This window comes from Nerophis lumbriciformis, linkage group LG17 (genome assembly GCF_033978685.3).
Source record: "Nerophis lumbriciformis linkage group LG17, RoL_Nlum_v2.1, whole genome shotgun sequence".
Taxonomy (NCBI): Eukaryota; Metazoa; Chordata; class Actinopteri; order Syngnathiformes; family Syngnathidae; genus Nerophis; species Nerophis lumbriciformis.
In genome coordinates this window covers 5,037,120-5,050,223 of record NC_084564.2, presented here as the reverse complement: position 1 = coordinate 5,050,223, position 13,104 = coordinate 5,037,120, and the positions used below count along the sequence as shown (strand labels likewise).

The 13,104-nt window shown below is 48.4% G+C and overlaps 1 protein-coding gene across 1 annotated transcript in view; it reads right to left on the bottom strand.

Moving 5' to 3' along the window:
* Window positions 1–3,545: 3,545 nt before the first annotated feature.
* The window catches only part of shkbp1 (SH3KBP1 binding protein 1), a 31,497-nt gene continuing 21,938 nt past the window's right edge, over window positions 3,546–13,104 (bottom strand). Inside the window, exons 11-17 of the mRNA XM_061972266.1 lie at window positions 11,039–11,155; window positions 10,795–10,965; window positions 10,558–10,713; window positions 10,398–10,494; window positions 4,742–4,926; window positions 4,565–4,667; window positions 3,546–4,496 (exon numbers count right to left, since the gene is read on the bottom strand). Coding sequence (XP_061828250.1) covers window positions 3,848–4,496; window positions 4,565–4,667; window positions 4,742–4,926; window positions 10,398–10,494; window positions 10,558–10,713; window positions 10,795–10,965; window positions 11,039–11,155 — 1,478 coding nt within the window. The 3' untranslated portion in view covers window positions 3,546–3,847. The remainder of the gene's footprint in view (window positions 4,497–4,564; window positions 4,668–4,741; window positions 4,927–10,397; window positions 10,495–10,557; window positions 10,714–10,794; window positions 10,966–11,038; window positions 11,156–13,104) is intronic.

Sequence of the window (13,104 nt, the reverse complement as noted above, 5' to 3'; positions counted from 1 at the left end):
GTTATTTGAATGACTCTTACCATAATATGTTACGTTAACATACTCAGTTGGTTATTTATGCCTCATATAACGTACACTTATTCAGCCTGTTGTTCACTATTCTTTATTTATTTTAAATTGCCTTTCAAATGTCTATTCTTGCTGTTGGCTTTTATCAAATACATTTCCCCAAAAAATGCGACTTATATATGTTTTTTTCCTTCTTTATTATTAGTGATGTCCGATAATGGCTTTTTTGCCGATATCCGATATTGTCCAACTCTTAATTACCGATACCGATATATACAGTTGTGGAATTAACACATTATTATGCCTAATTTGGACAACCAGGTATGGTGAAGATGAGGTCCTTTTTTAAAAAATTAATAAAATAAGATAAATAAATTACATTTTCTTGAATAAAAAAGAAAATTAAAACAATATAAAAACAGTTACCTAGAAACGAGTAATTAATGAAAATGAGTCAAATGAAGTGTTAAAGGTTAGTACTATTAGTGGACCAGCAGCACGCACAATCATGTGTGCTTACGGACTGTATTGATATATATTGATATATAATGTAGGAACCACAATATTAATAACAGAAAGAAACAACCCTTTTGTGTGAATGAGGTTTTTTGGGTTGGTGCACTAATTGTAAGTGAATCTTGTGTTTTTATGTTGATTTACTAAAAATAAAAAAACTTAAAAAAAAAAAAAAAAACGATACCGATAATAAAAAAAAAAAACGATACTGATAATTTCTGATATTACATTTTAACGCATTTATCATATTTTCGGCCGGTGCGACTTATACTCTTAAAAAATACGGTACTAAATATTTTGTAATCCTCAATTTTGGTGAGTGTTAAAGATTCCAAGGACCCAAAAGGGTCTCAGTCATTAAAGTGTGAAGAAAACAAGTCATATATTAAACATTATTTTTTTACTTTCACCGCTTAAATAGCTATAGATCAGGGTTTCTTAACCATTGTTAGGTCGTGAGCGCCCCCTGGAGGACCATCAAAAATATTTCAGCTGTAATACAATTTTCTACCACTTGTGGCAGTAATGACAATATCAAACAGAAGTCTGGAGCTTAAGCGCAAAAATTATGACTAAAGTGGTGTAGCTGTATTTTCATTTTCACTTTAGTTAAAATATTTGTTATTAATTTAGGTAATCTATGTACTAACTGTATGTACATTTATTTGTGTGTTAATATTGAGCAACTTCAGATCTATCCGTTGGCAGGTTTTTATGTTTTATGTCTTTTTGGTCAAAACCTTCTTCACTGTAACAGAAACATTTGTATTTAATAGAAAAATTAATTGGAAAAAAATCATCAAAGTGGAATATTTGATGTGAGGTAATTGGAGCCTTACAGTACATTGAAAACATTCATCACAATATCGCTTTTGGTTCAATAAGTTAAAAATAGGTCATATCTATAAATTGTAGTTTTACTTTTAAACCTTAAACATCTCGATCAACTTCAGTTCTATCCGTTGATTATCATTTTCTATTTTTGAGAAATAAGTTTTAAAGTAAAAAATTTAAAAAAAAACTGCCTACATGGCAGCTGTGTGTTATTAGTGTCAATCTTGCAATTTTTTATTTTTACATTTTGCCTGTTTGCTCTTTTATTCCACATTTTTCTTGGTAATATTTTTAAACGAGTTAAACAGATGAGCTGCGGGCCGGATACCCCTGCTTTAGAAGCGGGCCTGTTAGCAAGACGGCGGACATGTCTGGTTGGCGGGGCTTAGCCAGCTTGAGTTACTTCCACCAACCAGAAGGCGCACCATTGCCCCAACACGGATGTCACGTGGTTTGTGCGACGTCAGCGGCTGATTTAGCGCTTATGACCACACATTCACACCCTCCAGGATTTCACAATTTCTATGCAAATTCCTCGCACGATTCGGGCAATCCGATTGGTTCCTGCGTCCTCACTTCCTGGTAGGAAGCAGAAGTGAGACGTGGACAGGAGAAAGACTCACTGAAATGGGAGTGCCCCCTGGTGGTGGAGTGGAGGTAGGACTCCCAACATCAATGAAATACATCACTTGAAAATTTGCTCTAACTATCGTGGGATCACACTCCTCAGCCTTCCCGGTAAGGTCTATTCAGGTGTACTGGAGAGGAGGCTACGCCAGATAGTCGAACCTCGGATTCAGGAGGAACAGTGTGGTTTTCGTCCTGGTCGTGGAACTGTGGACCAGCTCTATACTCTCGGCAGGGTCCTTGAGGGTGCATGGGAGTTTGCCCAACCAGTCTACATGTGTTTTGTGGACTTGGAGAAGACATTCGACCGTGTCCCTCGGGAAGTCCTGTGGGGAGTGCTCAGAGAGTACGGGGTATCGGACTGTCTGATTGTGGCAGTCCGCTCCCTGTATGATCAGTGTCAGAGCTTGGTCCGCATTGCCGGCAGTAAGTCGGACACGTTTCCAGTGAGGGTTGGACTCCGCCAAGGCTGCCCTTTGTCACCGATTCTGTTCATAACTTTTATGGACAGAATTTCAAGGCGCAGTCAAGGCGTTGAGGGGATCTGGTTTGGTGGCTGCAGGATTAGGTCTCTGCTTTTTGCAGATGATGTGGTCCTGATGGCTTCATCTGGCCAGGATCTTCAGCTCTCACTGGATCGGTTCGCAGCCGAGTGTGAAGCGACTGGGATGAGAATCAGCACCTCCAAGTCCGAGTCCATGGTTCTCGCCCGGGAAAGGGTGGAGTGCCATCTCCAAGTTGAAGAGGAGATATTGCCCCAAGTGGAGGAGTTCAAGTACCTCGGAGTCTTGTTCACGAGTGAGGGAAGAGTGGATCGTGAGATCGACAGGCGGATCGGTGCGGCGTCTTCAGTTATGCGGACGCTGTATCGATCCGTTGTGGTGAAGAAGGAGCTGAGCCGGAATGCAAAGCTCTCAATTTACCGGTCGATCTACGTTCCCATCCTCACCTATGGTCATGAGCTTTGGGTTATGACCGAAAGGACAAGATCACGGGTACAAGCGGCCGAAATGAGTTTCCTCCGCCGGGTGGCGGGGCTCTCCCTTAGAGATAGGGTGAGAAGCTCTGCAATCCGGGAGGAGCTCAAAGTAAAGCCGCTGCTCCTCCACATGGAGAGGAGCCAGATGAGGTGGTTCGGGCATCTGGTCAGGATGCCACCCGAACGCCTCCCTAGGGAGGTGTTTAGGGCACGTCCGACCGGTAGGAGGCCGCGGGGAAGACCCAGGACACGTTGGGAAGACTATGTCTCCCGGCTGGCCTAGGAACGCCTCGGGGTCCCACAGGAAGAGCTGGACGAAGTGGCTGGGGAGAGGGAAGTCTGGGCTTCCCTGCTTAGGCTGCTGCACCCGCGACCCGACCTCGGATAAGCGGAAGAAGATGGATGGATGGATGGACTTGAAAATTTGTAAAATCACAAATTTAAAACGTTGCGCCTTTTTTTTTTTTCTTTCTTAAAGCCGTCGCACAATCAGGCACTTTAGTCTGAGACTAATCCTCAAAAGTGGGTGAGATCCTGTGATTGGTCCTCACTGTTGACTCCAATGAACCAAGCTACACACTTTTTGCAAACTCATTCATTTGTATTAAAATATCTTCTATTACTTACTTTTTTGTAGGAAAGTCTTCTGCTTCACGCGCTCGTAAAAATGGCGACTTTGACACGCAGCTTATTTACAAATGTCACAATCATGGCGCTTGTTAACGACTTCCAAGGCCGAGAGGGTCGGAAGACGAGCGTTACAAACCCTAAAAACAAGGAAAAGATTCTCACTCCTCTTGAGGCGTTTTTTTTCCTCGACCATTGAAGTGAAGCTTTGGCGACGTGTTGGTAACCATGGCAACAGCCCTCTCAGCCAGGAAGTCAGAAGCTGGTTTCGTTCATCTGAGGTTTGGGGCTGGCGGCCGTGCTGCCGGCCGGACTGTCCGGGCTTTCGGGCGACGTCGGAGCCTCGGACGGAGAAGGGGCGGAGTCGGCCGTCTCAGAACGCGTCGGGCTTGACGACGCTGAGGCGGGGCTTGTGGGGGAGGTGGGCGTGAGCCTACATTGCGGCAACGATGGCGACGGTGTCGGCATCATGGAGGGAGGCGCTACCCCGGGGGAGGGGCGGGAGCCGGGCAAGACGGAGAAGGCGGTCGGCGTCCTGAAACCAAAGCGGGCTTCTAACTCGCTGCACACGGCCAAACTCCGCCTCATTCCCTCCGCTCCCGCCGCCGCCACCTCGGAACCCTTGGCGAGCTCCTGGCAACGCTCCACGAAGCTTCCCCTGCGAGCGGACCCCCATTCCCTGTCTCGGTCGGGGTGGCGATGGGGGCGAGGGCTGCTGCCGGAGAGGGACTGCGGTCCGTAGGCGGAAAAGGCGAAGGAGGGCGGGTCGCGAGCGGGCCTGGCGAGCGAGGCTTGGCGAGGAAGACTCCCGCATAGCGACCCGGATGAACCCAACGCTCCGGCTCCTCTTCCTGCAGAGTGAAGACGCTCCGGTCTGACGCCGTCACTGAGCTGTGAGTGCAGACTGGAGCGACAGGAAGTGGCAGAATGAGCGGCGCCGATGACATCATCGCGGTGTGCGTGCGTGCGTACCTGCATGTGGAGGCTCGAGGTGTGCTGTCAGGAGTTCTGGTCAGAGCCAGGTCACACTGGTCCAGAAGCTCCAGCAGCTCCTCCTCGGTGGGCCCGCCCAGTGCTGCGAGACACCCAATCAGAGCACACGTCAGCGATCACAGAGCTCGCCATCGCAACACGAGGGCGGGGTCTGACCTCTGATGTCCACTTTGCCGGCGATCTCCATGGCGGTGGTCAGGTCCCACATCTGGATGCTGCCGTTGCCGTGGCCGCTGAACAGGTAGCGGCGCTGCCGTGAGCCGATGCGGCTGGATCCTTCGCACTCGTGGACCACAAAGGCTGTGATGGAGGTGCCGTCCACCGAGCGCACTTCACACACCCTGAAACACACGCGGAGGATTAGTGACGGGTCGTACTGATGCATTGTGGGACACAAGGAGTGAAACTGTGTCACCATGTGACCCATACCACTGCATACCTGCCAACTTTTGAAATCAGAAAAACCTAGTAGCCAGGGTCCAGGGGCCGCAGGCCCCGGTAGGTCCAGGACAAAGTTCTGGTGGGGGGTTCAGGTTCGCCCCCCGACGCAAAATGATTGATTGCATTCAGACAGGTTAAAATGTTGCTAAAACCATCACTTTTCTATCAGTCACAGTGACTTTTCAAAACAAAAATATTACAGCAAAAATCATATGGGTTGATTGACATGTTTATTCTGTAAACTAACTTCAATAGTTTGAAATTATTTTGACAGTTAATGCCAGTTATCCTGTCAACCTTTCACAAGACTTCAATTTGTTAATTGAAAGTATAAACAGTATAAACACTTTTTACAGTAAACAAATGATAAAACAGTACTAAACAATTCCATTAAAAAAAAAATTGGTGTCATTATTAACTTTCTGTCCAAGCTTGTATAATCTACTGCCTTGTTCAATTGTAAAAAATATTCTGTGCCTAAAATTCACATTTCTATCACAATTATCATACTGTAAACATGGTAAGCTAACTTCATTAAAATTAATAGTCCTGTCAATAGCATGGAATTACAATTCAAATGTAGTTTTTTTGTAAGCCTTTCAAAAGAATTCAAAATATGAAAAATTAATGAAAATTAATTTAAGCCATCAGACACTTGAAAAGTGGCACATCACATCTCTAATGTAATCATTTGAACTTTTCAACAGAAATAGCACTGCAAAAATATTAAGGACATACTTCTGTATTTTGGTAGTTATGCTGTCAACATTTAACAAGATTTCTTCAACTTGGACTTGAAAGCATAAATAGTATAAACACTTTTAACAGTATAACAGTACTAAACAATTCCAATAGATAACATTGGTGTCATTACCTTTTTGTGGCTAAAATCCAAATTTAGCAACGGCATTAGACTTGTGTTTTTTTGTCCCAACGTGGTCTTTTACATCGCTAATTCCTCCGTGTCCGATCGAAAAATCTTGTCTGCACAAGGTGCAATTCGCATAGTTTTCACCCTTTTTGGAACGGATAATTATTCCCGGATAGGCTTTTGAATATTCTTCACGGAATGACTGCAGTTTTCTTTTCGGTTTAAGACTCGTTTGCGATTTTTCTCCGGCTGATTCCATGATCCTTCGCTCGTTTGGAAACAATGGCAACTGGTGCCTCGTGCTTGGCAGCGGTGCTATAAATAGCCTCGCGCATGGCATTCGGAATGGCTCGATAGGAAGTTACGGGAAGCAGTGTCGATTGTCATTGTTGCTACGCGATTTCGTGAATAAAACTTAAAAAAAAAAATTTTTTTTTTAATGAATGAAAAACCGTATTTTTTATCACTGCAACCGTGATGAAAAAAGGTTGATGAAAACCGTACTAATTACGGGAAAACCGGAGTAGTTGGCAGGTATGCATTGTGGGACACAAGGAGTGAAACTGTGTCACCATGTGACCAATACTACTGTCGTTTGACCGTGCTAGCTAGCACTAGCTTACGTCTCCAGGAAATGAGCAGTGTCACCAATCCATGAGTTCATCCATCAATCACCCTTTTCAAAACCATAATACTGTCAAGTCCAAACTTAGGGTTATAAAACGGCATAGCTAATTTATGGATTTTTCTTTGCTGACGGCCATAATACAAGAAGAGTTTCCATTAAACACGCGAAGACACTGAAAAGGTGTGTTATTGTTTGTGCTATACTGCCATCTTTTGGACGAGTTCACTCACTGCAGGTGCTGCTGGGTGAAAGTGGATTCTTGCTTTTTAAAGCTTTGAACCGGAAGTAGAAGTGCCGTTCTGTATTCTAATCGTCCGTAGCGTCTCTACTCATATACTCCAAACAGTGTTTGTAAGTTTGACAATATAACTAAAACAATTCTTACTCCTTTCTGAGCTGCCACCTTATCTTGGTAGGAGTTTGCGTGTCCCAATGATCCTAGGAGCTACAGTATGTTGTCCGGGGGCAACGTGGGTCCCCCCTCCAATGGGCTCACCACTCATGGTAGGGGTCATAGAGGTCGGTTGCAGTGTGAGCTGGGCGGCAACCGAAGGCAGGGCACTTGGCGGTCCGATCCTCGGCTACATAAGCTAGCTCTTGGGACGTGGAGCGTCACCTCACTGGGAGGGAAGGAGCCTGAGCTGGTGCGCGAGGTGGAGAAGTTCCGGCTAAATATAGTCGGACTCACTTCGACGCACAGCAAGGGCTCTGGAACCAGTTCTCTCGAGAGGGGCTGGACTCTTTTCCACTCTGGCGTCGCAGGCAATGAGAGGCGACGGGCTGGGGTGGCAATTCTTGTTGCCCCCCGGCTCAAAGCCTGCATGTTGGACTTTAACGCAGTAGACGAGAGGGTAGCTTCCCTCCGCCTTCGGTGGGGGGGACGGGTCCTGACTGTTGTTTGTGCTTACGTACCTTTTGTGCTCGTCACGGATTGTCCATAACAAACACCATGTTCAAACATAAGGGTGTCCATATGTGCACTTGGCACCAGGACACCCTCGGCCGCAGTTCCATGAATGACTTTGTAGATGTGTCATCGGATTTACGGCCTCATGTTTTGGACACTCGGGTGAAGAGAGGGGAGGAGCTTTCTACCGATCACCACCTGGTGGGTGAGCTGGCTCCGATGGTGGGGGAGGATGCCGGACAGACCTGGCAGGCCCAAACGCATTGTGAGGGTCTGCTGGGAACGTCGAGCAGAGTCTCCTGTCAGAGAGAGTTTCAATTCCCACCTCCAGAAGAACTTTGAACATGTCACGAGGGAGGCACTGGATATTGAGTCTTAGTGGACCATGTTCTGTGCCTCTATTGTTGAGGCGGCTGATTGGAGCTGTGGCCGCAAGGTGGTTGGTGCCTGTCGTGGCGGTATTCGTAGAACCTGCTGGTGGACACCAGCAGTGAGGGATGGCGTCAAGCTGAAGAAAGAGTCCTATCGGGTCTTTTTGGCTCATGGGACTCCTGAGGCACCGACAGGCCAAGCGAAGTGCGGCTTCAGCGGTCGTGGAGGAAAAACTCGGACATGGGAGGAGTTTGGGGAAGCCATGGAAAATGACTTCCGGACGGCTTCGAATCGATTCTGGTCCACCATCCGCCTCCTCATGGGGGGGGGAGCAGTGCACTGTCAACACATGGATGGTGTGCTGTTGACTTCTACTGCGGCTGTTGTGGCTCGGTGGAGGGAATACTTTGAAGACCTCCTTAATCCCACCAACACATCTTCCTATGAGGCAGCAGTGCCTGGGTTATCTGTGGTGGGCTCTCCTATTTCTGGGGATGAGGTTGCCGAGGTAGTTAAAAAGCTCTTTGGTGGCCAGGCCCCGGGGGTGGATGAGATCCGCCCGGAGTTCCTTGAGGCTCTGGATGCTGTGGGGCTGTCTTGGTTAACAAGACTCTGCAACATCGGGGGAGGTACCTCTGGATTGGCGGACCGGGGTGGTGGTTCCTCTCTTTAAGAAGGGGAACCGGAGGGTGTGTTCCAACTATTGTGGGATCACACTGCTCAGCCTTCCCGGTAAGGTCTATTCAGGTGTACTGGAGAGGAGGCTACGCCGGAGTGTCGAATCTCGAATCCAGGAGGAACAGTGTGGTTTTCGTCCTGGTCGTCGAACGGTAGACCAGCTCTATACTCTTGGCAGGGTCCTTGAGGGTGTATGGGAGTTTGCCCAACCAGTCTACATGTGCTTTGTGGACTTGGAGAAGGCATTTGACCGTGTCCCCCGGGAAGTCCTGTGGAGAGTGCTCAGAGAGTATGGGCTATCGTACTGTCTGATTGTGGCGGCCCGCACCCTGTATGATCAGTGTCAGAGCTTGGTCCGCAATGCCGGCAGTAAGTCGGACCTGTTTCCAGTGAGGGTTGGCCTCTGCCAAGGCTGCCCTTTGTCACCGAATGTATTCATAACTTTTATAGACACAATTTCTAGGCGCAGTCAAGGCGTTGAGGGGATCCGGTTTGGTGGCTGCAGGATTAGGTCTCTGCTTTTTGCAGATGATGTGGTCCTGATGGCTTCATCTGGCCAGGATCTTCAGCTTTTACTGGATTGGTTCGCAGCCGAGTGTGAAGCGACTGGGATGAGAATCAGCACCTCCAAGTCCGAGTCCATGGTTCTCGCCCGGGAAAGGGTGGAGTGCCATCTCCAAGTTGAAGAGGAGATCTTGCCCCAAGTGAAGGAGTTCAAGTACCTAGGAGTCTTGCTCACGAGTGGGGGAAGAGTGGATCGTGAGATCGACAGGCGGATTGGTGCGGCGTCTTCAGTAATGCGGACGCTGTATCGATACGTTGTGGTGAAGAAGGAGCTGAGCCGGAAGGCAAAGCTCTCAATTTACCGGTCGATCTACGTTCCCATCCTCACCTATGGTCATGAGCTTTGGGTCATGACCGAAAGGACAAGATCACGGGTACAAACGGCCCAAATGAGTTTCCTCCGCCGGGTGGCGGGTCTCTCCCTTAGAGATAGGGTGAGAAGCTCTGTCATCCGGGAGGAGCTCAAAGTAAAGCCGCTGCTTCTCCACATGGAGAGGAGCCAGATGAGGTGGTTCGGGCATCTGCTCAGGATGTCACCAGAACGCCTCCCTAGGGAGGTGTTTGGGGTACGTCCAACCGGCAGGAGGCCAAAGGGAAGACACTGGACACGTTGGGAAGACTATGTCTCCCGGCTGGCCTGGGAACGCCTCGGGATCCCCTGGGAGGAGCTGGACGAAGTGGCTGGGGAGAGGGAAGTCTGGGCTTCCCTGCTTAGGCTGCTGCCCCCGCGACCCGACCTCGGATAAGCGGAAGAAAATGGATGGATGGATGGAATTCTTACTTACTAAACCGTCCCATGTGTGATGTCTGTAGGAGTCTTTTCATGCATATTTGTACCTGCTATTGTAATGTAATCACGCTAGCGTCGTTAGCGTCAGCTAATATGCTAACACTGTGTCTGTGTTAGTATTATTAACTTACAACGGATTTCAGTTTCACAAATTCCTCAGCGTGCTAGCTGCCGCAGCTAGTGGGTCCATGACCATGACTTCTGTTTTGTTTTACGGCCGTGTTACAGACACCGTTTGGAAACAATTACAGTATGTAAATAAACATTTATCAAATCTTTATGCGTAAATAACTCATTTCACAAGGTTTATATCTGCGGATTATAGTCCGGTGCAGCTAATATATGGGAAAATGTATATCCAGATGCGCTCAATAGTCTGAGAAATACGATATATTTTATCAATGTTATTTACAAATAAAATGACTTTTTAAAATCCAGCAGATGGCAGATGACCATTATGAAAAATGATCACGGAAACAGTGTAGCATCAATACAGCTATTGAGTGTGCCATACACTCACTGAAGCATCACTTGTGACTACTATTACTTATAGACACAAACCTTTTGCCGTTGGATGACAATCTGACGTAGAGTTTGTCGGTGTCTGGTACGACTCTCTGGATGAACACCTGCTGGTCGTCTCTCTCCCCGTACGGTCCTGACGCCACAACACAAGGTTAGCGTGCGACCCTTGACCCCCCGCTAGCTGCTAGCACGCTACCTATCTCTGTGCCGGCACTGCAGCCTGCGTGCGCGTCGTCGGGGTCCAGGCTGAGGACCTTGAAGGAGGTGAGTGGCGTGGAGCCCGGCTGGGTTGATATCATCCCTCTGAAGCGGGTCACGGTCCAGGTGCGTACGTGGTTGTTGTCTGCGCACACTGGCGGGCCCGCAAACGAGAAAACATTAGCGTGTGCTAAGACCTGGAAGACAAGTAAGTCACATGCTCCTTATCCAGCACCTGAGATGAGATGTTTCTCGGACAACATGATCTTGGTGACGGGGCTCCGGTGGACCGAGAAGGTCTGGAACAGCTGAGGGCCCGAGCCCACTGTCTCCGGGTGCTGCACGATGACCCGAACGGAGCCAGAGCTGGTGCCGTAAGCGATTTCGATCCAGTTGCCACTGTCGCCTGAGCGGCACAAAGACACGATTAAGACGACGGTTGACGAGTCGCCGCACCGAGAGCTTCTGAGAGTCCGTACTGGTTTTAGGGGTGAGGTACACGCTCAGTGCAGTGATGGCGTCCTTAGTCGGGTCGCGGTACAGTTCTGTCACCAGCAGGTCGTTGTCCTTCATCCTTAGAGGAAACTTCTGGACGTCTAAAACAGGGGTGTCAAACTCAAATACCGAGTGGGCCAAAATGTAAAACTGAACAAAGCCGCGGGCCAAGATTGAACAAATTAACCTTTTAATAGGGACCCAAACAAGTTTTGCATTGAATATTGAACAAGCAAGGCTTATATAACTTTATAGTGACAAGCAAAATCCAGTTTCAAATAATAATAATAATAATTAAAAAATATCAATGGCATATCAAATACAATTTAAATAAAAATGTAATGCCTCTTTTCTATTTGCAGCCTTCTGAGGTAAATATCAAATTTTTTTCCACAGGCTAATAAATTAGAAAATAAAATAACAATGAATAAACCAACCATTCAGGACTTTAAACTGCTCAGTTTGCAACACACTGATCTAATCTGATGTGCCCAAGCCAGGTACCTGGCATATTTTCTTGGATGCTGGTTCATTAATGTCGGGGCTCAGGCTTTGAGCTGAGGCAACCTTCATTATCGAATGAAGTTGTTCATCAGTCATTATATCTCGTAGTCCACCCGGACCACAGTCTTGGGGGCAGTGCCTTTAAGGCACTGCCTTTAACGTCCTCTACGAGCTGTCGTCACGTCCGCTTTTCATCCATTCCAACAACGTGCCGGCCCAGTCACAAGATATGTGCGGCTTCTGTACGCACACACACGTGAATGCAACGCATACTTGATCAACAGCGATACAGGTTACACTGAGGGTGGCCATATAAACAACTTTAACACTGTAGTGTCTCGAAAGAGTTAGTGCTGCAAAGGGTTCTGGGTATTTGTTCTGTTGTGTTTATGTTGTGTTACGGTGCGGATGTTCTCCCGAAATGTGTTTGTCATTCTTGTTTGGTGTGGGTTCACAGTGTGGCGTATATTTCTCCATCCATCCATCCATCTTCTTCCGCTTATCCGAGGTCAGGTCGCGGGGGCAGCAGCTTAAGCAGGGAAGCCCAGACTTCCCTCTCCCCAGCCACTTCGTCCAGCTCCTCCCGGGGGATCCCGAGGCGTTCCCAGGCCAGCCGGGAGAGATAAGTCTTCCCAGCGTGTCCTGGGTCTTCCCCGTGGCCTCCTACCGGTCGGACGTGCCCGAAACACCTTCCTAGGGAGGCGTTCGGGTGGCATCCTGACCAGATGCCCGAACCACCTCATCTGGCTCCTCTCGATGTGGAGGAGCAGCGGCTTTACTTTGAGCTCCTCCCGGATGACAGAGCTTCTCACCCTATCTCTAAGGGAGAGCCCCGCCACTCGGCGGAGGAAACTCATTTCGGCCGCTTGTACCCGTGATCTTGTCCTTTCGGTCATGACCCAAAGCTCATGACCATAGGTGAGGATGGGAACGTAGATCGACCGGTAAATCGAGAGCTTTGCCTTCCGGCTCAGCTCCTTCTTCACCACAACGGATCGATACAGCGTCCGCATTACTGAAGACGTCGCACCAATCCGCCTGTCGATCTCACGATCCACTCTTCCCCCACTCGTGAACAAGACTCCGAGGTACTTGAACTCCTCCACTTGGGGCAAGATCTCCTCCCCAACCCGGAGATGGCACTCCACCCTTTTCCGGGAGAGAACCATGGACTCGGACTTGGAGGTGCTGATTCCCATCCCAGTCGCTTCACACTCGGCTGCGAACCGATCCAGTGAGAGCTGAAGATCTTGGCCGGAGGAAGCCATCAGGACCACATCATCTGCAAATAGCAGTGACCTAATCCTGCAGCCACCAAACCAGATCCCCTCAACGCCCTGACTGCGCCTAGAAATTCTGTCCATAAAGGTTATGAACAGAATCGGTGACAAAGGGCAGCCTTGGCGGAGTCCAACCCTCACTGGAAACGTGTCCGACTTACTGCCGGCAATGCGGACCAAGCTCTGACACTGATTATACAGGGAGCGAACTGCCACAATAAGACAGTCCGTTACCCCATACTCTCTGAGCACTCCCCACAGGACTT